The 23,985-nt window shown below is 47.1% G+C and overlaps 1 protein-coding gene across 3 annotated transcripts in view; it reads right to left on the reverse strand.

Moving 5' to 3' along the window:
* Positions 1–23,985, reverse strand: part of usp37 (ubiquitin specific peptidase 37) — a 70,393-nt gene that overhangs the window by 27,073 nt on the left and 19,335 nt on the right. For 2 of the 3 annotated variants that reach the window (XM_078404347.1, XM_078404348.1), the window contains exons 4-14: positions 22,891–22,991; positions 19,900–20,063; positions 15,123–15,200; positions 11,619–11,716; positions 9,533–9,611; positions 7,389–7,553; positions 6,724–6,855; positions 4,703–4,826; positions 2,425–2,630; positions 1,321–1,438; positions 222–301 (exon numbers count right to left, since the gene is read on the reverse strand). In XM_078404347.1, the coding sequence (XP_078260473.1) occupies positions 222–301; positions 1,321–1,438; positions 2,425–2,630; positions 4,703–4,826; positions 6,724–6,855; positions 7,389–7,553; positions 9,533–9,611; positions 11,619–11,716; positions 15,123–15,200; positions 19,900–20,063; positions 22,891–22,991 (1,345 nt within the window). The remainder of the gene's footprint in view (positions 1–221; positions 302–1,320; positions 1,439–2,424; positions 2,631–4,702; positions 4,827–6,723; positions 6,856–7,388; positions 7,554–9,532; positions 9,612–11,618; positions 11,717–15,122; positions 15,201–19,899; positions 20,064–22,890; positions 22,992–23,985) is intronic. The other variant, XM_078404349.1, reaches the window with a different exon arrangement.

Genomic DNA, 23,985 nt, shown 5'->3' on the forward strand with positions numbered 1-23,985 from the left:
TCCTGCACCTATTTTCTATGTTTCTATCTTCGGGTTCCTTGCACAATACAAAGATGTGTAGGTCAATTGGCTTGGTATAAATTTAAAAATTGTCCCTAGTACGTGTAGGATAGTGTTTATGTGCGGGGATCGCTGGATGGAGTGGACCCGGTGGGCCGAAGGGCCTGGGGGTTTCCTCGGCGTATCTCTAAACTAAAAGTAAACTAAACTCAGCTACTGACCTGGGCAGCCTGCTGAACTTGTGGGTCACAACTGCATTTTTCCCATTGCATTTCTCGCAGGAGTATTCAATTTCTTCAGCCTGAAGCAAAAGAGAAATCAGTCAGCAGTGTCCAACTTCCCCAGCCTCTCTGTACCGCTCATCCAGATAGGCACCAGGGGTGGAAATAGGAGGGGCGGTTCCAAAATACCCCTTCACCTCGAACAAATGCAACAAGAATAACTCAAAACGTCACCAATCCATGTTCTTCAGATACTGCTTGTCCTGCTAAGCTACTACAGTACTTTCCTGAGATGCTGCCTGACCTGCTGAGTTACTCCAGCATTTTGTGAATAAATACCTTCGATTTGTACCAGCATCTGCAGTTATTTTCTTATACTACAGTACTTTTGTCTTTCTTTAAAAAACAAGATAGCCAACTAGGGCAGCACAATAGAATTGCTGTCTGTTTGGAGTTTGTACGTTCTCCCTGTGACCACGTGGGTTTTCTCCAGGCGCTCCGGTTTCCTCCCACAATCCAAAGACGTGCAGGTTTGTAACATGCAACTCTACCGCTGAGCCGCCCGATTTCCTGCCGCCTCCACCTGCCCCACATCTCCCACATCTCCTGTCAAGCTCCTTGGAAGATTAAATGGGCTTGTATTCACTGGAGTTTAGAAGGATGAGAGGGGATCTTATAGAGACGTATAAAATTATGAAAGGACTGGACTAGATGCAGGAAAAATGTTCCCAATGTTTAGGAGTCCAGAACCAGGGTCCACATTCTGAGAATAAAGGGGAGGTCATTTAAAACTGAGGTGAGAAGAAACATTTTCACCCAGAGAGTTGTGAATTTGTGGAATTCTCTGCCACAGAGGGCAGTGGAGGCCAATTCACTGGATGAATTTAAAAGAGAGTTAGATAGAGCTCTGGGGGCTAGTGGAATCAAGGGAAATGGGAAGAAAGCAGACACGGGTTACTGATTGTGGATGATCAGCCATGATCACAATGAATGGTGCTGGCTCGAAGGGCCGCATGGCCTCCTCCTGCACCTATTTTCTATGTTTAACGCCCTCATTCATGCACACATAACGGCTGAGAGAAAGGCCAGGAAGACGCACCCTGAAGAAGAGATCGAGCGAGTCCTGGATCGATCTGGGCGGTAGCTGCTTCTTCCGCCGCGGGATGTCGATGGAGAGATCGTTGAACTGTTCCCTCTTTGTGACGCTTTCTGAACACCTGCAACGAGGGCACATAATACACACCGATCAGCCAAAACATTATGCCCACCTGCCCAATATGCTGTTGGTCCTCCGTGTGCAGCCCCATACGCAGCAGGGTGCGATGCACTGTGTGTTGTGACACATTCCTCCCGTCACCACCATTAACATTTTCTGTGACTTGTGCCACAGTCGACCTTCTGTCGGTTCGGACCAGACGGGATAGCCTTCGTTGCCCTCGCGCATCGATGCGCCTTGGGCGCCCAACACCCTGCCTGTCGCCGGTTTGTGGGTTTATCCCTCCTTGGACCACTGTCGGTAGGTACCCACCACTGAGAGATGCTCTGACCCAGTCGTCTGGCCCATAACAATTTGGCCCTTGTCAAAGTCCCTCAGGTCTTTACTCCTGCCCATTTCTCCTGCATCCAACACGTCAACTTCAAGAGCTGACTGTTCACTTGCTGCCTAATATATCCCACCCCTTGACAGGTGCCATTGCAACAAGATAATCAATGTTATTCACTTCGTCTGTCAGTGGTCATAATATTTTGGCAGATCGCTGTATATAACATATATATAATATATAAATATTTAAAATACACCATATATACATACACACATATATATATATACACACACATATATACACACACACACACACATATATATATACATATTTACACACACATATATATACATACACACATGTATATACATATACACACATATATATACACACGCACACATATATATATATACACATATACACATACGTATTTACATATACACACATATACACACACATATATACATAGACATATACACATACATATATACACATACACACACGTATTTACATATACACACACACACACATATACATATATACACATGCATATATACACATCCACACACACACTCCAGCATTTTGTGTCCATCTTTGATTTAACCCAGCACCTACAGTTCCTCCCTACACTCTATGATGAGGTGTCGTGACCAACGTACGTTTTGCAGTCGATGGTGTGCAGGACCTCAAACTCCACGTTGCAGATGATGGGGCAGGCGTAGACCTTGGCCGCCCCGTCCTCATCACAGCCTCGCCCAGCCGCACCCTCCTCGCCCGTAGCAGGCTCGTTCTTCCACGTCTTGTTCAGCTTCTCCATGTCCTCCTTCAGCTGGTCCAGGCACTGGCTCAGGAACTCGTGGGCATCCTGCAATGGTCAGTCGGGGGAGGGAGAGAGAGAGAGAGAGAGAGAGAGCGAAGCGGCATTGAGTCAGGAATAGGAACACAAGGAAACAATGGGTGACCTTTTTCAGGTCAAGACCCTTCTTGTCTCGATCCGGCAGAAACGTCACCCATTCCTTCTCTCCAGAGTAGGAAAAAAACTGCAGATGCTGGTTTAAATGGAGGGTAGACACAAAATGCTGGAGAAACTCAGCGGTTCAGGCAACATCTCGGGAGAGAAGTAATGGGTGACGTTTCAGGTCGAGACCCTTCTTCAGACTGATGTCAGGGGAGTGGGCGGGACAGAGATAGAATGTAGTCCATAAAGATAGAATGGCTCAGCACTGCAATTCCCCCTCCCATTCCCAATCTGACCTTTCTGTCCTGGGCCTCCTCCATTGTCAGAGGCCCAGTGCAAATTGGAGGAACAGCACCTCATATTTCGCTTGGGCAGTTTATACCCCAGCGGTATGAACATTGACTTCTCTAACTTCAGTTAGTCCCTGCTTTCCCTCTCTCTCCATATCCCCTCCCCCTTCCTAGTTCTCCCACCAGTCTTCCTGTCCCTGACTACATTCTATCTTTTTCCACCCCCCGACATCAGAAGAGGGTTCTGGACCCGAAACATCACCCATTCCTTCTCTCCAGAGATGCTGACTGACCCGCTGAGTTGCTCCAGCATTTTGTGTCTACCTTCTCTCCAGAAATGCTGCTTATCCCGCTGAGTTACTCCAGCACTTTGTGACTATCTTTGGTTTAAACCAGCATCTGCAGTTCCTTCCTACACAAGGAAACGACATTGCTTGGCACATTGCTCAGGGCAGCACGGTGGCGCAGCGGTAAAGTTGCCCCTCATCCTCCAACATTCCAGAGAAAACAAATCCAAATCTATCCAACCTCTCCCTGTAGCTGAAACTCTCTAATCCGGGCAGCAGTACTACTGAACCTGCTCCATGTTCAAGATGACCTATGAAAGACTTTTCTTCCATCTTTGAGGAAGAGAATTCCAAAGTCTCAAGACGCCTTTGAGAGAAAACATTTTGTCTTGCTCTAACTTTAGCGGACTCCTTACTTTAAAACAGTGACCACCATTTTATTCCGGTATATGCACCCAAGGATAAAACATTAATGTGCATTTTTTGTGGTTAGTTCCACTTTAAAAGTTTGACCTGAATAGGTTAAGATCTTGAGAGAACTTGATGCAGGAGGGTGGCACAGTGGCGCAGCAGTACAGCTGCTGCCTCACAACGCCAGAGACTCGGACTTGATCCTGACTACGGGTGCTGTCTGTACGGAGATTGTACCTTCTCCCTGTAGGTTTTCTCCGGGTGCTCCAGTTTCCCCCCACACTCCAAAGGCGTGCAGGTTTGTAACTTAATTCACATGGTATAATTGTAAATGGTCACTGGCGTCTAGGATAGTGCTAGTGTGCGGGGTAATCGCTGATCGGCGAGGGATCGGTGGGCCTGTTTCCACCCTGTATCTGTAAACTAAACACTGTGTTGAACACTGGGACTCTGCACACAACAGCCCCCTCTTATGACAGGCTGGTTTACTGCAGCATCTCCACGGATATCAGATTCAAGGCAATCACCACCTTGTATTTCAAAGGATCCGAAGAAGGTTCCCGTCCCAAAACCTGCCCTATCCATGTCCTGTAGAGATGCTGCCTGACCCGCTGAGTTACTCCAGCACTCTATGAAACGTCACCTATCCATGTTCTCCACAGATGTTGCCTGACCCGCTGAGTTACTCCAGCACTCTATGAAACGTCACCTATCCATGTTCTCCACAGATGCTGCCTGACCCGCTGAGTTACTCCAGCACTCTGTGAAACGTCACCTATCCATGTTCTCCACAGATGCTGCCTGACCCGCTGAGTTACTCCAGCACTCTGTGAAGCGTCACCTATCCATGTTCTCCACAGATGCTGCCTGACCCGCTGAGTTACTCCGGCACTGTCACTCTGTGTTTGCTTGACCAAGATTACCAATGACAGGAAGCAGACGCTGGTTAAACAGCCCCGTTCTACTGACCCTGACCCGTGGTGCTCCTTACATTCTGCACGTATCCCGAGAACCTCTCTGCGGTGGCCGAGATGGAGCTCTTCACCTTCTTCAACAGCTCTTTCTTCACCTCCGGGCTGCAGTTATCCTTCTTGGCCAGGAGATGGGCGAAGCGCCTGCCAACACACACACACACGAGGGTCAGAGGAGACACTGGCCCGCAATACTTCCAGTTGCAGTTTCATTTATCGTCACGTGTACCAAGGTACATAGAAAATAGGTGCAGGAGGCCATTCGGCCCTTCGAGTCAGCACCGCCATTCATTGTGATCATGGCTGATCATCCACAATCAGTAACCCATGCCAGCCTTCTCCCCATATCCCTTGATTCCGCTAGCTCCAAAAGCTATATCTAACTCTCTCTTAAATTCATCCAGTAAATTGGCCTCCGCTGCCCTTTATGGCAGAGAATTCCACAAATTCACAACTCTCTGGGTGGAAACGTTTCTTCTCACCTCAGTTTTAAATGGCCTCCCCTTTATTCTTAAGACTGTGGCCCCTGGTTCTACAGTGAAAGTTGATTTGCTGCGTGCTAACCAGTCAGCGGAAAGGCAATACGTGATTACAATCAAGCAGTTAAGCAGTTTACACTCTCCCCACAACAGTGGTGCAGCGGTAGAGTTGCTGCCTCACAGCACCAGAGACCCGGGTTCCATCCTGACCACGGGTGCTGTCTTTGCGGAGTTTGTACCTTCTCCCCGTGACCTGCGTGGACTCCTCCCACACTCCAAAAACATGCAGATTTGTAGGCTAATTGACTTGGCTTGGTAACAATTGTAAACCGTTCTTCGTGTGTGTAGGAGTGTTGGTGCACGGGAATCACTGGTCGGCGCCGACTCGTTGGGCTTAAGACCCTGTTTCCCTGCTGTATCTCTAAATTAAAACGAAGAAAAATTGGTACATATGACAATATACTAAGCGAAACAAAAAAGGCATGAAAACACCTCTTTACAGGACTACTTCTGAACAGATATTGCAGCATTATTTAGTTTAATTAGAGCTCGACTAATGACTGTTGGGTGGCGCAGCGGTAGAGTTGCTGCCTCACAGCGCCTGGGTTCGATTCTGACTACTGGTGCTGTCAGTACGGAGTTTGTACGTTCTCCCCGTGACCGCGTGGGTTTTCACCGAGATCTTTGGTTTCCCCCCCACACACCAAAGAAGCTGCAGGTTCCTAGGTCAATTGGCTTGGGTTTGTAAACTTGTTTCCGCGCTGTATCTCTAAACTAAACTGTTGGTCTTGAATCCAACAACGTGAGAGGCCCAGCTGCAGGTTGCAAATTCAACCCACTGATCGGCCATGGAAGTCCCGATGAGGTTGAGATTGGCTGCCCTGCCCAGCCTAGGTGCCACATTTCCGAGGAGACTTCCAGGGCGTTGGGGGGGGGGGGGGGGGGGGGGGGATTTCTCACGGAACCCCTAGCGACCTCTAGCAGAACCCTAGTGTTCATTACAAGTCTATGCATTGGCAATTTTTTCTTCTTTTTTTTTACCAATCCGATTTAGACAATAGACAATAGGTGCAGGAGGAGGCCATTCGGCCCTTCGAGCCAGCACCGCCATTCAATGTGATCATGGCTGATCATTCTCAATCAGTACCCCGTTCCTGCCTTCTCCCCATACCCCCTGACTCCGCTATCCTTAAGAGCTCTATCTAGCTCTCTCTATCTTGCCTTCTCTGTTTATTTGGCAAAGTGAAAAACGCGGAAATCATGCAAAAAGCGCGGAAATGGCTTTTAAAAACGTGGAAATCCGCGGAAATGCGGAAAATTCACATGCCTGCAGATTGCACCGTTAGTCAGGATTGAACCTGGGTCTCTGGCGCTGTAAGGCAGCAACTCTACCGCTGCGCCACCGTGACGCCCATTTTTTTGGACAAATCTGTGAACTTTTAACATTTTAATGCTTCAGACAATACAAATTAATTCACAACTTAATGACATGTTGGTTGGCAGGGAGGAGTTGGGCCGAAGGGCCTGCTTCCGTGCCGTACAACTAACTTTGAGATACTTACTTCAGCAGCGCATTTGCTGGGATTTTCTTCCACGGGATACTTTGCTTCAGTAGATCCATGGCCAGAGACTGAAGTGAGAACAGGGACTGCAGGATGGCATTCATGTAGCAGGTGTTGCCAAGGTTCGAAAACCTGTCGACCAAAGCAGGCAAATCCGATTAATCAGACTATAGACACGACATACTAATCAGTATACCGCAGTCTATACACTAAATGGCTCGAATGTAATCGTGTATTGTTTTTCCGCTGGTTAGCACGCAACAAAAGCTTTTCACTGTACCTCGGTACACGTGACAATAAACTAGTGAGAAGCAGATGTGTGCCCACATGATGCCAAGTCCATCGCGGGTACTGACCTCCCCATCATCGAAAGGATCTTTGAAGGCGCTGCCTCAAAAAGATAGCCAGCATTTAAGACCCACACCACCCTGGCCACGCTCTCATCTTGCCACTACCATCAGGAAGAAGCTACAAGAGTCTCTCCCTCTCAACCCCATTCTCTTGCCTTCTCCCCATACTGATCAAGAATTTGGCAATCTCCACCGTAAAAATATCCATCGACTTGGCTTCCACAAGTTACAGTAGTAGAATTAGGCCATTCGGCCCATCGGCCGCTGCTTGGCCCGGACTCCTGTGGTTATCCAGGCAGCTGCCTGGCTGCTTACCCCTGAAGCTGCTGTGGGAGCTGTGTCGGGTGGGGCAGTCTAGGTCTATTCCATCCAGTGTAATCTTGGTTTGGACGTAGCTTCTTCACTGACTGGGGCGTGGGCTGAGGCAAAAACCCCAGGTTCCTCTTTGCCGAGGGAGCCTGACCAGAGTGTCCGGACCTGCTGATAGAAAACAGATGAAATACTTAAGACTCGGCACGGAGAGGAAGACATTTCATTCCCAGTGTGGGAAAAAAACTGCAGATGTTGGTTAAAATCGAAGGTAGACACAAAATGCTGGAGTAACTCAGCGGGTCAGGCAGCACCTCGGGAGAGAAGGAATGGTTGACGTTTCAGGTCGAGACCCTTCGTCAGACTGATGTCAAGGGAGACAATAGACGATAGGTGCAGGAGTAGGCCATTCGGCCCTTCGAGCCAGCATCATCATGCAATGTGATCATGGCTGATCATTCTCAATCAGTACCCCGTTCCTGCCTTCTCCCCATACCCCCTGACTCCGCTATCCTTAAGAGCTCTATCTAGCTCTCTCTTGAATGCATCCAGAGACTTGGCCTCCACTGCCTTCTGAGGCAGAGAATTCCACAGATTCATAACTCTCTGACTGAAAAAGTTTTTCCTCACTCCGTTCTAAATGGCCTACCCCTTATTCTTAAACTGTGGCTCCTGGTTCTGGACTCCCCAACATTGTTTCCTGCCTCTAATATGTCCAAACCCTTAATAATCTTATATGTTTCGATAAGATCCCCTCTCATCCTTCTAAATTCCAGCATATACATGCCTAGTCGCTCCAGTCTTTCAACATACGACAGTCCTGCCATTCCGGGAATTAACCTAGTAAACCTACGCTGCACGCCTTCAATAGCAAGAATATCCTTCCTCAAATTTGGAGACCAAAACTGCACTCCAGGTGCGGTCTCACTAGGGCCCTGTACAACTGCAGAAGGACCTCTTTGCTCCTATACTCAACTCCTCTTGTTATGAAGGCCAACATTCCATTGGCTTTGGAGGGGGCGGGACCCGCTGAGTTACTGCAGCATTGTGTGTCTACCTCCGAGAGGTTGAACAGGCTAGGACTTTATTCCTTGGAGCACAGGAGGCTAAGGGGTGATCTTATCAAGGTATGTAAGATCATGAGAGGAATAGATAGGATGAATTCACAGTGTCTTTTAACCAGAGTAAAGGAATCAAGAACCAGAGGGGCATAGGTTTAACGAGGGGGGGGGGGGGGGGGGGAGAGATTTAATAGGAACCCAAGGGGCAATTTTTTTTTTGGTGGGTATATGGAATGAGCTGCTGGAAGTTAGTTGAGACAGGTACTATCACAACATTTAATAAACATTTGGATAGGTTTGGAGCAATATGGGCCAAACGCAGGCAGGTGGCACTAGTGTAGATAGGACAGATGGGACGGCGTGGGTAAGTTGGGCCAAAGGGCCTGTTTCCACACTGTAAGACTCTATGACGATGGCTACAGCCTCTTTGGTAAACCCAGTGGCAACACAGCAAAGCAGAAAATGGAGATATGAGTCAGAGTGACACAGTGCGGACAGGCCCTTCGGCCCAACTTGCCCACACCGGCCAGCAATGTCCCAGCTACCCTAGTCCCATTTGCCTGCGCTTGGTCCATAACCCTCCAAATCTGTCCTATCCATGTACCTGTCTAATTGTTTCTTAAACGATGGGATAGTCCCAGCCTCAACTACCTTCTCCGGCAGCTCGTTCCATACACCCACCACCCTCTGTGTGAAAAAGTTACCCCTCGGATTCCTGTTAAATCTTTTCCCCTTCACCTTGAACCTATGTCCTCTGGTCCTCGATTCCCCTACTCTGGGCAAGAGACTCTATGCATCTACCCGATCTATTCCTCTCATGATTTTGTACGCCTCTGTAAGATCACCCCATATCCTCCTGCGCTCCATGGAATAGAGACCCAGCCTGCTCAACCTCTCCCTGTAGCTCATACCCTCTAGTCCTGGCACCATCCTCGTAAATCTTTTCTGAACCCTTTCAAGCTTGACAATATCTTTCCTATCACACGATGTCCAGAACTGAACACAATTTTCTAAATGCGGTCTCACCAACGTCTTTTACAACTGCAACGTGACGGGACGCAAGTAGCAGAACCTCACAGCTCGGCTCACCTGTCCAAAAAGACGTTCCCTGGGGTGTAATCCTTGGAAGATGATCTGGTCCCATAGAAGGACTGGAGTGGCATCACACCTGCAAAGAGTAGGGAAAGTGTTAAAGTGCAGAGCTTGGCTCCAGTGGAGGAATCTTCACCTCCAACATGGACTGCAGCTTTAGAATCTGAAGAATGTAATACGATGAGGAAACAATAGGTGTTCTGAATATCTCTCCCCAAACCCCACTCCAGTCATCTTTAGTCAGAGGGCGGTGAATCTGTGGAATTCTTTGCCACAGAAGGCTGTGGAGGCCGTCAGTGGGTATTTTTAAGGCAGAGATAGATAGATTCTTAATAAGTACGGGTGTTAGGGGTTACGGGGAGAAGGCAGGAGAATGGGGTTAGGAGGGTAAGCTACATCAGCCATGATTGAATGGCAGAATGACTTGATGGGCTGAATGGCCTAATTCTGCTCCTTTCTCTTATGATCAGTGCAGTATCTATTTGAACAGAAAAATGAACGATATTGATAATGTTCAGCAGGTCAGGCAGCATCTGTAGAGAACCAGTCTCCTTCGCCTTCTCCAGCCAACAATGGGCCATTATGGACTCCACCCTTCCTGGGGTCATCTAGGTGCTCTCGACTCCAGTTTTCCCCCCACCTCACCTCTATCTTTTAGCCTGACAAAGGGTTCCAACCCGAAACGTTTAGTTTACAGATACAGTGCGGAAACAGACCCTTTCGGCCCACCAGGTCCGCTCTGAATAGCGATCCCCGCACATTAACACTATCCTATACCCACTAGGGACAATTTTTACATTTACCAAGCTAATTAACCTACAAACCTGTATGTCTGGAGTGTGGGAAGAAACCGAAGATCTTGGAGAAAACCTACGCAGATCACTGGGAGAACGTACAAACTCCGTACAGACAGCACCCGTTGTCGGGATGGAACCTGAATCTCCGGCGCTGCATTCGCTGTAAGGCAGCAACTCTACCGCTGCGTCACCGTGCCGCCCTTACCTATTCCTTTTCTCCAGAGATGCTGCCTGACCCGCTGAGTTACATTTGTCCATCTCTCTAAACCCATCCCATCCATGTAACATAGAAAATAGGTGCAGGAGTAGGCCAATCGGCCCTTCGAGCCTGTACGCACTGCCATTCAATATGATCATGGCTGATCATCCAACTCAGTATCCTGTACCTGCCTTCTCTCCATACCCCCTGATCCCTTTAGCCACAAGGGCCACATCTAACTCCCTCTTAAATATAGCCAATGAACTGGCCTCAACTACCTTCTGTGGCAGAGAATTCCTCAGATTCACCACTCTCTGTGTGAAAAAAAACGTTCTCATCTCGGTCCGAAAAGACTTCCCCCTTATCCTTAAACTGTGACCCCTTGTTCTGGACTTCCCCAACATCGGGAACAATCTTCCTGCATCTAGCCTGTCCAATCCCTTAAGAATTTTGTAAGTTTCTATAAGATCCCCCCTCAATCTTCTAAATTCCAGCGAGTACAAGCCGAGTCTATCCAGTCTTTCTTCATATGAAAGTCTTGCCATCCCAGGAATCAATCTGGTGAACCTTCTCTGTACTCCCTCTATGGCAAGAATGTCTTTCCTCAGATTAGGAGACCAAAACTGTACGCAATACTCCAGGTGTGGTCTCACCAATGCCCTGTACAACTGCAGCAGAACCTCCCTGCTCCTATACTCAAATCCCCTCGCTATGAATGCCAACATACCATTCGCTTTCTTCACTGCCTGCTGCACCTGCATGCCTATTTTCAATGACTGGTGTACCACGACACCCAGGTCTCGTTGCATCTCCCCTTCTCCTAATCGACCACCATTCAGATAATAGTCTGCTTTCCTGTTCTTGCCTGTATAAATGTTTCTTAAACGTTGTGATAGTACCTGCTTTTCTACTTTTATTTTTCCTAAGTTAATTCTTGAGGAATAAGCAGCAGCTGGAACAAATTGTACTTTAAACCTCAGGAATCTTGCTCAGCCTCACCCTCACAAGTGGTAGGAGCGGGAGAACACTCAATGAAGATGTCATGGACCAATTTCAAGATTTGTTTCTAAAGGAGAGAGTAACCTACCGGAAATCCTGTTCTCCTCAGCCTGTTTCAGGCCGACTTGCTTTTCACGGCAGCTGCTCAGGAATTTACGAGCAGAATCTCCAGTGGCCTGGTTATTGCTAGAACAATAGAAGATTTAGGTCTGTAAAAAAATCCATTTTTAATATACCTACGTCAGCCCCTTCTAAATACCCAAAGCATCCACTCCTTGGACTCTGCTAACTGCCAACCGCAGACCACCTTTAGAGTTCAAAAGAGATCAGAGCAGGATTAGGCCACTCAGACCATCAAGTCTGTTCCGCCATTCAATCATGGCTGATCTATCTTTCCCTCTCAACCCCACTCTCCTGCCTTCTCCCTGTAACCCCTGACACCCGTACTCGTGCGCCTGCACTGCCCTAGCAGCTGCGGCTTGCCTGCAGTCCGTTTGTCTTTTTTGTTGTTTTTTTGTCTTAATTGTAGTGTTTAGATGTGATGTAGTGTTTTTTGTGGTTGTGTACTATGTGGGGGGACTGTAAAATTGTCTCTTCTGAACGGAGACCAGACCTTTGTTATCTGGGCGGTGTCTCCGTTCACGCTGCGGCCTACCATCGGCCAAACACCTGGAGCTGGCGGTCTCCACCTGGGACCACCTGGGCCTCTGGTTCGCAGAGCCCGCAGACTGGACTCTCCATCTGTGGAGCTGGCTGCCTTCGGAGACGGTGGTGGCGCTGCGAGTGCGGCTGCGACTCGCCTTCAGAGGCTCCGGCCGCGGGCCGCGTGGATATCGGAAGCTCGCTGGCCCCTGGGTGGGGGGCCGACATCGGGAGCTCCGGCAGCGGCAGCGTCTTCGCCCGCCCCGAATCGCGGGGCTTGGGTCGGCCCGCCACAGACCTTTCACCGTCCGGCGCGGCCTGAAATAGGATTTTTCTCCGCCCGGCGGGGGCTTCAATGTCGGGAGCCACAACCGCCCCGACGTGCAGCGGCAGCGTCTTCGCCCGCCCCAAGTCGCGGGGCTTGGCTCGGCCCGCTGCGGACCTTTCACCGTCCGGCGCGGCCTGGAACGTGGCAACTTCAACAGCCTGACCGCGGGAGAAGACGGCAGGGGAAGAGAAAATACATTCTGGCCTTCGATCACAGCGAGGAGGTGACTGGAGGAGACTCACTGTGATGGATGTTTCTTTTTGTTTGGTGTTGGTTTATGATTGTGTGTGTCATTGCTTATTTTTATTGCTCTTATTGTTGGACTGTGGGTAATCTTTCATTTCACTGCACATTTATGTGTATGTGACAAATAAAATTGACTATTAATCAAGAATCTATCGAGCTCTGACTTAAAAATATCCATTGACAACTTCCACAGCCTTCTGTGGCAATGAATTCCACAGATTCACCACCCTCTGACCAACAAAATTCCTTCTTGTCTCCTTTCTAAAAGAATGTCCTTTAATCCTGAGGCTAAGACCTCTAGTCCTAGATGCTCCCACTAGTGGAAACATCCTCTCCACATCCAGGCCTTTCACTATTCTGTACGTTTCAATGAGGTCCCCCCTCATCCTTCTAATGTCTAGTGAGTACAGTGCTGTCAAACGCTAACCCACTCATTCCAGGGATCATTCTAATAAACCTCCTCTGGTGGTTTATCTGGTGACACCTCCAGTGCCAGCACATCCTTCCTCAGATATGGGGCCCAGAATTGCTGCCAACAGTCCAAATGTGGTCTAACCAGCGCCTTTTAGAGCCTCAGCATTATATCCCTGTTTTTGTATTCCAGTCCTCTCTTGACTCACTTCCTTTTCCTCTTGCTCTTTACCAGCCAGTCTAAAACAACCTCAATGCATTTAGCTCTAACTTGGTTCCATTCCAGTCTCGTTAGTTTTAGTTTTAGGAAAACAGCGTGGAAGCAAACCCTTCGGCCCAAGGAGCCCTTGCCGACCAATGATCACCACTATACTAGTCTAGCCTGCACACCAGTCAATTTACAGACGGCCAATCAACATATAAACCTGCATGTTTTTGGAATGTGGGAGGAAGCTGGAGCACCCGGGGAAATCCCACGCGGGTCACGGGGAGAACGTACAAACTCTGTACAGACAGCACCTGCAGTTAGGATCGAACCCAGAACTCTGGCGCTGCAAGGCAGCAACTCTACCGCCACACCTCAAATCTTGCTAAGATTTAATCTCAATATAGAACACAGGGCAGCACAGTATCAGGCCCTTCAGCCCACAATGTCTGCTCTGAAAATGATGTTAAGACCAACTCTTATCCGCCTGAACATAACCTATCTCTCTCCATTCCCTGCTATAGAGTCATACAGCATGGAAACAAGACCTTTGGCCTAACTTGCCCGTGCCATCTGAGCTGTCCCATCTATACTAGTCCCACCTGCCCACGTTTGGCCATTACCCTCTAAACCTTTCCTGTCCATGCACCTGTCCAAATGTTTTGTAAATGTTATAGTACCTGCCTCTGGTCCCTCCTCTGGCAGCTCATTTCATACACCGATCAGCCAAAACATTATGACCACTGACAGGCGAAGTGAATAACATTGATGATCTTTTTACAATGGCACCTATCAAGGGGTGGGATATATTAGGCAGCAAGTGAACAGTCAGTTCTTGAAGTTGATGTGTTGGATGCAGGAAAAATGGGCAGGAGTAAAGACCTGAGCGACTTTGACAAGGGCCAATCGTTATGGCCAGACGACTGGGTCAGAGCATCTCTGAAACGGCAATGCTTGTGGGGTGCTCCCGGTCAGCAGTGGTGAGTACCGACCGACAGTGGTCCGAGGAGGGACAAACCACAAACCGGCGACAGACAGGGTGTTGGGCGCCCAAGGCTCATCGATGCGCGAGGGCAACGAAGGCTATCGCGTCTGGTCCGAACCGACAGAAGTTCGACTGTGGCACAAGTCACAGAAAATGTTAATGGTGGTCACGGGAGGAATGTGTCACAATACACAGTGCATCGCACCCTACTGCGTATGGGGCTGCACACGGTGGACCAACAGCATATTAGGCAGGTGGGCATAATGTTTTGGCTCGTCAGGTCATAATGTTTTGACTGATCGGTGTATACCCACTACCCTGTGTGAAAAGAATTGCCCTTCAGATTCATATTGATTCTTTCTTCTCTCACCTTAAACCCATGTCTTCTGGTTTTTAGTTCTGCTACCAAAGGGCGACGCAGTGGCAGAGTTGCGGCCTCACAGCGCCAGAGACCCAGGTTCGATCCTGACTATGGGTGCTTTCTGTAGAGTTTGTTAGTTCTCCCTGAGACCTGCGTGAGTTTTCTCCGGTTTCCTCCCACACTCAAAAGATGTGCAGGTTTGTAGGTTAATTGGCTTCGGTACAATTGTGAATGGTCCCTAGTGTTTGGGTGGATAGGGCCAGTGTAAGGGGTGATCGATTGTTGGCACGGACTAGGTGGGCCGAAAGGCCCGTTTCTGTGCTGTATATCTGAATTAAACTCGGTGAAAGACTCTGTGCATCTACCCTATTCCTTGCATATCCATGTATCTCCAGAGTTTCCGCTGATACTAACCTGGAAGAATCGTTCTCTTTGGGATAATCTTCAGTCAGTTCCAGGTCTGGGGAAAGCATCCTCTTTCTCTTCTCAATCCTTTAATAACAATAGTGACAGGATAAGTAAACCAAAGATGCTAATGACGATGGTGCACACACACAACATTTGGAGGCGTATCAGAAATTAAAAATTAAAATCAACTCCGAACGGCTTCAGAACTGGAGGCCATTCCTGAATGGCCCGACTCTGATCAAGAGGTTGTCTTCTTGTCACAGGCTTCTGAAACTGAAGATGTTTCTCCCAACCTGATCAAATAACCTTCAAGCACACAACCCCCTAATCTATGTTCTGGAGTTCTGATAACGTTCTGGTGATTCTCTGTCAAATGTTCAGAAGGAAGATGCCAGGAACTACATACAGCAAATCGCCAGCTTGCACAAGAGTCTTGATTCTAGAAGCTGCTGCATTAGGCAAATGTTACATGTCAGATTTCACAGGATTCATATGCAAGTTTGCCATTTACAGATGCTCCTCGACTTACGATATTTCGACTTTACGATGGTGCAAAAGCGATACACATTCAGTAGAAACCGTACTTTGAATTTTGATCTTTCGGGCTCGCAGACCTGTCCGCTGCTCAGAGTGGCAGTGTCTTATGCGGTACGATACTCTCTGGTGATGCTGGGCAACAGCAGCGAGCCACAGCTCCCAGCCAGCCATGATTGGGAGCTGCCATGGCTATGATGTTGGGTAGGTTAGATGGCTATGATGTTCGGTAGGTTAGGTGGCTATGATGTTCGGTAGGTTAGGTGGCTATGATGTTCGGTAGGTTAGGTGGCTATGATGTTCGGTAGGTTAGGTGGCTATGATGTTGGGTAGGTTAGGTGGCTATGATGTTCGGTAGGTTAGATGGCTATGATGTTCGGTAGGTTAGGTGGCTATGATGTTTGGTAGGTTAGATGGCTATGATGTTCGGTCGGTTAGGTGGCTATGATGTTTGGTAGGTTAGATGGCTATGATGTTCGGTAGGTTAGGTGGCTATGATGTTCGGTAGGTTAGGTGGCTATGATGTTTGTTTGGTAAGTTACGTAGCTATGATGTTAGGTAGGTTAGGTGGCTATGATGTTTGTTTGGTAGGTTAGGTGGCTATGATGTTTGTTTGGTAGGTTAGGTGGCTATGATGTTTGGTAGGTTAGGTGGCTATGATGTTTGGTAGGTTAGGTGGCTATGATGTTTGGTAGGTTAGGTGGCTATGATGTTCGGTAGGTTAGGTGGCTATGATGTTTGTTTGGTAGGTTAGGCTATGATGTTCGGTAGGTTAGGTATATTAAATGCATTTTCGACAAGATATTTTCGATTTACAATGGGTTAATCCCTTCGTAAGTCGAGGAGCTGCTGTACTTTGATGACAGTAGACTCCTATCCTATAGTATGCATTATATGAATATGATATTCCACAATAAAATGAAAAAAAATCATGGATTAAATAGACTGTAAAAATAAAAACACAGATTAGTTTAGTTCAGAGATACAGTGTGGAAACAGGCCCTCTCGGCCCACGGTGCCCAGTGATCCCTGAACACTAACATTATCCTACACACACTGGGAACAACTTACAATTTTACCAAGCCAATTAGCCTACAAACCTGTACGTCTTAGGAGCGTGGGAGAAAACTGGAGATCTCGGAGAAAACCCACGCAGGTCACGGGGAGAACGTACAAACTCCGTACAGACAGCACCCGAAGTCAGGCTCGAACCCGGATCTCTGGCGCTGTGTGGCAGCAACTTTACCGCTGCGCCACCGTGCCACCCCCAACTGCAAGTTTACCATTTACTTTGATGACAGTGGATTCCAATCCTATCCTAATATGATATTCTGCAATAAACTCCATGCCGACCATCCATCACCTGTTCACATTAGCATCATGTTATCCCACTCCCTACAAACTAGGGGCAATTTACAGAAACCAATTCACCTACAAACCCACATGTGTTTGGGATGTGGGAGGAAACTGGAGGCCCATTCTTAGTCACGTGTGTGACCAAAAATAGGACAAATTGTGGAATTCATCTCTTCTTCTAATTCTGAAAGTATTACAGGTATATTGTTTTATACTATATATATGACTTATATTTGTCGAAGTTTATCAAGTGAAATTTTTATATGTTACGAAACAAGTGGACCCGTTGTGCCCAAACCTCTCATGCATTGGTGCAGCACCCTCTCCTCCCTCCCCCTCCCCTCTTCCTCCCTACTCCCCTGCACCTGTCCATCCCCCTTATCCCCCCTCCCTCCTTTTAGGAGATAGATTTAAACTTTAAAATGTGAATAACTTTAAAAATATAACACCAATTTCACTGAAACTTCTTCCATTAGCACCAAAGGGACGACGGTGAGTAAGGTGGGCCTAAAATTGTCGCGCTATCGTGTACCGTTTTGGCTGTAGTTCAGGAACAAACAAACAAGAGTTTTAGTACATAGAAAGATGCTGACAATGTTTGTTTCAGGCCAGAGGTCAAATATGACTGGTCACGTGTGTGGAAGCACTTTTTTCATAAGTTTTGTCATACAAACTCTGTGACACGCATCATAGTTCTGTAGGCAGGAAAATAGCAATGAATAATATTAATCTCTTACAAGAATGTTTTAATTTATTACTTTATGCGATGACGCCTGGCTGGTCACGTGTGTGGCATTTTGGTTCACTTTCCAAAGAATGGCCCTGGAGTACCCCCAGGAAGCCCACGTGGTGACTGGGAGAACGTGCAGACTCCACACAGACAGCACCCGAGGACAGGATCGAACCCGGGTCTCTGGCGCCGAGGCAGCAACATCACTGTGTTGCCCCAGATTCATTCAGGAAGTAATTTAACATTCACAACATGCTTCAAATATTCCCACCGCCTTGATATCCTTCAAACAGCAAAAGTTGAAATCGTTCCAAACTTTACTGTTCCAATGATATTAGATATTACTTTGCTCCGCATTAAAACTGTTCTCATATTGGAATTATCGATGTTGTCTTCTTTCATGTCCATCATCTATGTTTCCAATGTTGGGCCGGGCTCGTGCACAGTGGACAGCCTTCTCGTTTGCCACCGCTAGATCTTCCAGGCAGCATTGTTGACCAAGAAGTGGACATCTTAGTAGGTGTGGCATAGATTGTACAGATGTTCCACATTCACATTCTGTGTCTGCCCATAGCAGAAGCGTCCACATCGCGGGGCTGGAAACGGGAAGTGCCCCGAGCTAATTCTGCTACCACCATCATCTACGGTATCTATTATCTCTGTAAAGATGTACGTTTGATCATCACCTAATCCAGGAAGCAACTAGTTCTGCACAATGTGTGTAGTTATACACTCCAGGAATTCACAATGTACAAAACTGGACTCCATCTACCTTCATGTCAAATTTAACCTCATTTTCTCTTAGATCACAGTCAAACAGCCTGGAAACAGGCCCTTCATGCCCCTTCTATACTACTCCAAACCTATCCTATCCATGCACCTGTCCAAATGTTTCTTAAGCACTGTGATAGTCCCTGCCTCAACTACTTCCCCCGGCAGCTCGTTTCATACACCCACCACCCTTTGTGTGTAAAAAATGTTACCCCTCAGATTCCTATTAAACCTTTCCCCTTCACCATAAACCTGGTCCTTGATTCACCTACTCTGGACAAGAGACTCTGCATCTACCCGAGCTATTCTTCTCATGATTTTGTAAACCTCTATAAGATTACCCCTCATCCTCTTGCACACCAAGGAGTAGAGTCCCAGCCTAGCATCATTCCCATTCCTCTAGTCTCTTCCTCATTAGTTTATCGTAATCTCCCAAGATCTCTCTCACCTCCACTTTGTTTCAGTCTCTAACATAACGTACAACTTCTATCTCAACTGAAAGGCAAACTGGAAGCTAGTTCTGAACGTTGAGGACAATGACTGCTATTAAAACCTTGCTATCTTTTATCTTCAAGTTGGAAGAAGGATCTCGACCCAAGACGTCACCTATCCATGTTCTCCAGAGATGCTGCCTGACCCGCTGAGTTACTCCAGCAATCTGTGAAACGTCACCTATCCATGTTATCCAGAGATGCTGCCTGACCCGCTGTTACTCCAGCACTCTGTGAAACGTCACTTATCCATGTTCTCCAGAGATGCAGTCTGACCTGCTGAGTTACTCCAGCAATCTGTGAAACATCACCTATCCATGTTCTCCACAGATGCTGCCTGACCCACTGAGTTTCTCCAGCATTTTGTATCTATATTCATATAATCAAATGGTTCTGAAGCACCTTCCCTAAATTACAAAAAAATCTAAATGCTGATAAGCTTTCTTTTACTGCAGTAAAAGAATACTTTGACTGCCCATGTGAAATAGTTTGCTTTCTTCTATCTTGCATTGATTTGACTGATACAACTCATCCTCTTGTTAAATTGTAAAGTACAGAGGAAATAATATTTCTGTAAACAACCGGCATCATGGTTGCTGCCTCACAGCGCCAGAGACCCGGGTTCGACCCTGACTACGGGTGCTGCCCGTACAGAGTTTGCATGTTCTCCCCATGACCTACGTGGGTTTTCTCCGGGTGCTCCGGTTTCCTCCCACACTCCACAGACGTACAGGTTTGTCGGTTAATTGGCTGCGGTGAAATTATAAATTGTCTGTAGTGTGTGTGTGTGTGTGGGATAATGTTGATGTGTGGGGATCGCTGGTCAGTGCGGACGGACTCAGTGGGCCGAAGGGCCTGTCTCCACGCCGTATCTCTAAACTAAACAAAAAAACCTGCGTACCTGTTCTCTGACTTGACTGCTCTGGGCAGCGTGAGAGAAGCTGTCCCCATCCTGCTGACGGGGGTGCTGCTTGTTTGCAGAGCTCTAGAGCCATGTTGGAAACTCGATCGGCCGGGGGTGCTCGTGGTTTTCCGGTTTGGAGTCTCATCCCGTCGTGCCGGTGTCTGGAAGAATCATTGTAAACCAGAAGCTTGAGTTTTGAGGAAGAAAGGGGAATCTACAAATGCAGGAATAATCATGGTCGTACACCGTGAAAAAAGGCCATCTAGCACAACTTGCCCATGCCGACCAACATACACCATCTCCATAAATTCATAAGTTCCAAGAGCAGAATTAGGCCATTCGGCCCATCAAGTCTACTCCGCCATTCAATCATGGTTGATCTATCTTTCACACTTAACCCCATTCTTCTGCCTTCCCCCCGCAACCCCTGACACCCGTGCTAATCAAAAATCCATCTCTGCCTTAAAAATATCTTTGGCTTGGCCCCCACAGCCTTCTATAGCAATTAACTCCAGATTCATTACCCTCTGACTAAAGAAATTCCTCATCTCCTTCCTTAAGGAGCGTCCTTTTATTCTGAGGCTGTGCCCTCTGGTCCTAGACTCCCACTAGTGGAAACATCCTCTCCACATCCACTCTATCCAGGCCTATCTACACTAGTCCCCACCTGCCTGGGTTTGGCCCATATCCTATTCCATCCATGTACCCTGTCCAAATGTTTTTTAAACGGTGTGATAGTACCTGCCTCAACTAACGCCTTCAGCAGTTTGTTCCATTTACCTACAACCCATTGTGTAAAAACATTGCCCCTCAGGTTCCTATTAAATCTCCCCTCCCCGTAAAGGTGGGGTCATATCGACACTGAAGACGTCATCTGCATATGTGGCACTGAACCACAAACTATGGAGCACCTATTGAGATGTTCTCTATTGGAGCACAAATGCAAAGCTGAGGACCTCGCATAGAACAATGACATTGCTAAGAGTTGTGTTCAGTTTTGGCTGAAACACAATATTTAACATGTGTGGACAGGATAAGAAGAAGAAGACCGTAAACCCATGTCCTCTGGTACTTGATTCCCCCACCCTGGGTAAAAAGACTGTGCATTTATCTTATCTATTCCTCTCATGATTTTACACACTTCTACAAGATCACCCCTCAGCCTCCTAGGCTCCAAGAAAAAAGTCAGAGCCTGAATCAATCATCAAATGAGGATCTCTCAGGGACCAAATGATCTGCTCCACAGTAGGGTTCCGACCTGAAACGTCTCCTATCCATGTTCTCCACAGATGCTGCCTGACCCGCTGAGTTACTCCAGCACTCTGTGAAATGTCACCTATCCATGTTCTCCACAGATGCTGCCTGACCCGCTGAGTTACTCCAGCACTCTGTGAAATGCCACCTATTCATGGTCTTCAGAGAAGCTGCCTAACTCGCTGAGTTTGTGTCTTTTTTTAATGTAAACCATCATCTGTAGTTCCTTATTTCATTTCAAGGATCTCCAAGGGGCGAATAGTAGATTCCAATATTCACAGGTTTTCATCTCATAGAACAGTAAGAGTACAAAAACGGGCCCTTCGGTCCACAATATCTCTGCCGAACATATTGCCTCTATTAGAGGGTTTCGGCTACAAGGAGTAGTGGGGTGAACTTGGACTGTTTGCATTGGAGCAAAGATTGAGTGGAGACTGTAGGAGTATATAAAAAACATAATAGGCATTGATAGGGCTGACAGTTTGAACCTTTCCCAGAGTGGAAATGTCCAACACTAGGGAACATGGCTATTAGGTGCGCGGGGAAAAGTTTAATGGTGATGTGTGAGGCAAGGTTTTGTTTTTAAAACACATAATGTGGTGGGGGCCTGGAATGCATTGCCAGGGGTGGTGGTGGAGGCAGATACGATAGTGGCACTTAAGAGGGTTTTAAATAGGCACATGCAGGTAATAGAGCAGATGTTCTGCAGTTCTTCACTTGGTTTCTCTTGAGATCACACCTTCCCTAGCCAACAATGGACCTACCACGCAACGGTGATTTGTGGCTGAACCTGGCCTCCAGCTCCTCTCCCCACCCGACTTTCAGTCTGAAGGTTCCAACCTGAGAAGTCACTTATGCCAATATTTTTAAAAGGGAGATACAACATATCTCCAAGATCCAGAAAACAAGTTGGAATAATGCAATTAAAACTGTACTAAGTAGAAGACACCTCAAAGTCTAAAATATAACAAATACCATATATAAAAATTTCAAAAGGGAAACCTTTATTAACCTTGCTGATTTTTAAAAAAGAATATCAGATCTTTTTCTCCAGAGATGCTGCCTGACCCACTGAGTTATTCCAGTACTTTGTGTCTATCTTTGGTATGAACCAGCATCTGCTGTTCTTTATTTCTACGTGAGATCAGTTCATAAGTGATGGGAGCAGAATTTGTACGGAGTTTGTACGTTCTCCCCGTGACCTGGGTTTTCTCAGAGATCTTCGGTTTCCTCCCACACTCTAAAGACGTGCAGGTTTGTAGGTTAATTGACTGGGTAAAATGTAAAAATTGTCCCTAGTGGGTGTAGGATAGTGTTAATGTGCAGGGATCGCTGGGCGGCACGGATGCGGTGGGCCGAAGGCCTGTTTCCGCGCTGTATCTCTAAATCTAAAAAAATATGTGCAGGGGCTGGGCGGCACGGTGGGCCGTTTCCGCGCCGTATCTCGAAATCTAAAGTCTGTTCCGCCATTCAATCATGACTGATCTCTCTCTCCCTCCTAACCCCATTCACCTACCTTCTCCCGATAACCCCTGACACTCGCTTAAGTTGGCGTCATGATCGACACAAATAATGTGGGCTCAAGAGCCCGTTCCTGTGCTGTAATGTTCCATGTAAGACCATCTGCTAAAGAGGTAGAGAACTGAGTTATAAAGCACCCACTGCCTTGGATTGAGAGGCTGGAAGAACACCTGAAAGTCACACTATTTCACAGAACAGGCAATAGTTACCCACCTGGTTCTCTATATTAGACAGCTGACGGTGAGATTCCTTTGACATAACCCGGCTTCCTAACCTTCCCCCAAAGTTGCTGGATCCTTGATGCGTCTTTACCCCTGAAAAGCAGTAGTGTATATCAGACAGAACTCAAACATAGTAATAACAGTCATACAGAATAATATAAACCACTGGACCAAAGTTAAGACACCAAGGTGGGAACCACACTGTCTGCAATGGGATAAAAATCTAGCTTACTCCTCATCCAGATGGATTGTAACCAAGGTACACACACAATGCTGGATTAACTCAGCGGGTCAGGCATCTTGGGAGAGAAGGAATGGGTGACGTTTCGGGTCGAGACCCTGAAACATCACCCATTCCTTCTCTCCCGAGATGCTGCTGCATGACCCGCTGAGTTATTCCAGTATTGTGTGTCTACCTTCGATTTTAACCAGCATCTGCAGTTTTTTTCCTATTGGATTGTAACTAAGTCTTCCTATCCAAGAAAATGATAACAGATGCATGATTATACATATTTAATTAATTGCAAAACAGTTTATTGCCATTGGGCTCACAAATAGCTAAACGTTTATGCCAATATTTTTAAAAGGGAGATGTAACATATCTCCAAGATCCAGAAAACAAGTTGGAATAATGTAATTAAAACTGTACTAAGTAGAAGACACCTCAAAGTCTAAAATATAACAAATACCATATATAAATTTCAAAAGGGAAACCTTTATTAATCTTGCGGATTTTAAAAAAAAGAGTATCAGAGCCGACAGGGACAAGGTAATTTACCTCCATTTCCAAAAGAGATTTAAAAGTTTCAAATGTTGGTCGTAATTTACATTTATCATCAAAATAATATCAAAAAAATTGCAAACATTGAATCAGGGGACAGGAATAAAGTAGACACTGCCACAATTGGCCCTCTGTAAATTGGGACCTCTTGACAGTGAAACACCAGAGGTCAGGGGTTGTTGAGGTCACCGGCAGTCGAGGATGGGAGTTGGAGGACGCACTGCAGGGAACGAAGGGAGACCCGACGTGGGGGGCTGCTATGAGGGGAGGGGGAGAACAAATGAGGACCGGTGGCGCAGCGGCAGA

This window comes from Rhinoraja longicauda, chromosome 8 (assembly GCF_053455715.1).
Source record: "Rhinoraja longicauda isolate Sanriku21f chromosome 8, sRhiLon1.1, whole genome shotgun sequence".
Taxonomy (NCBI): Eukaryota; Metazoa; Chordata; class Chondrichthyes; order Rajiformes; family Arhynchobatidae; genus Rhinoraja; species Rhinoraja longicauda.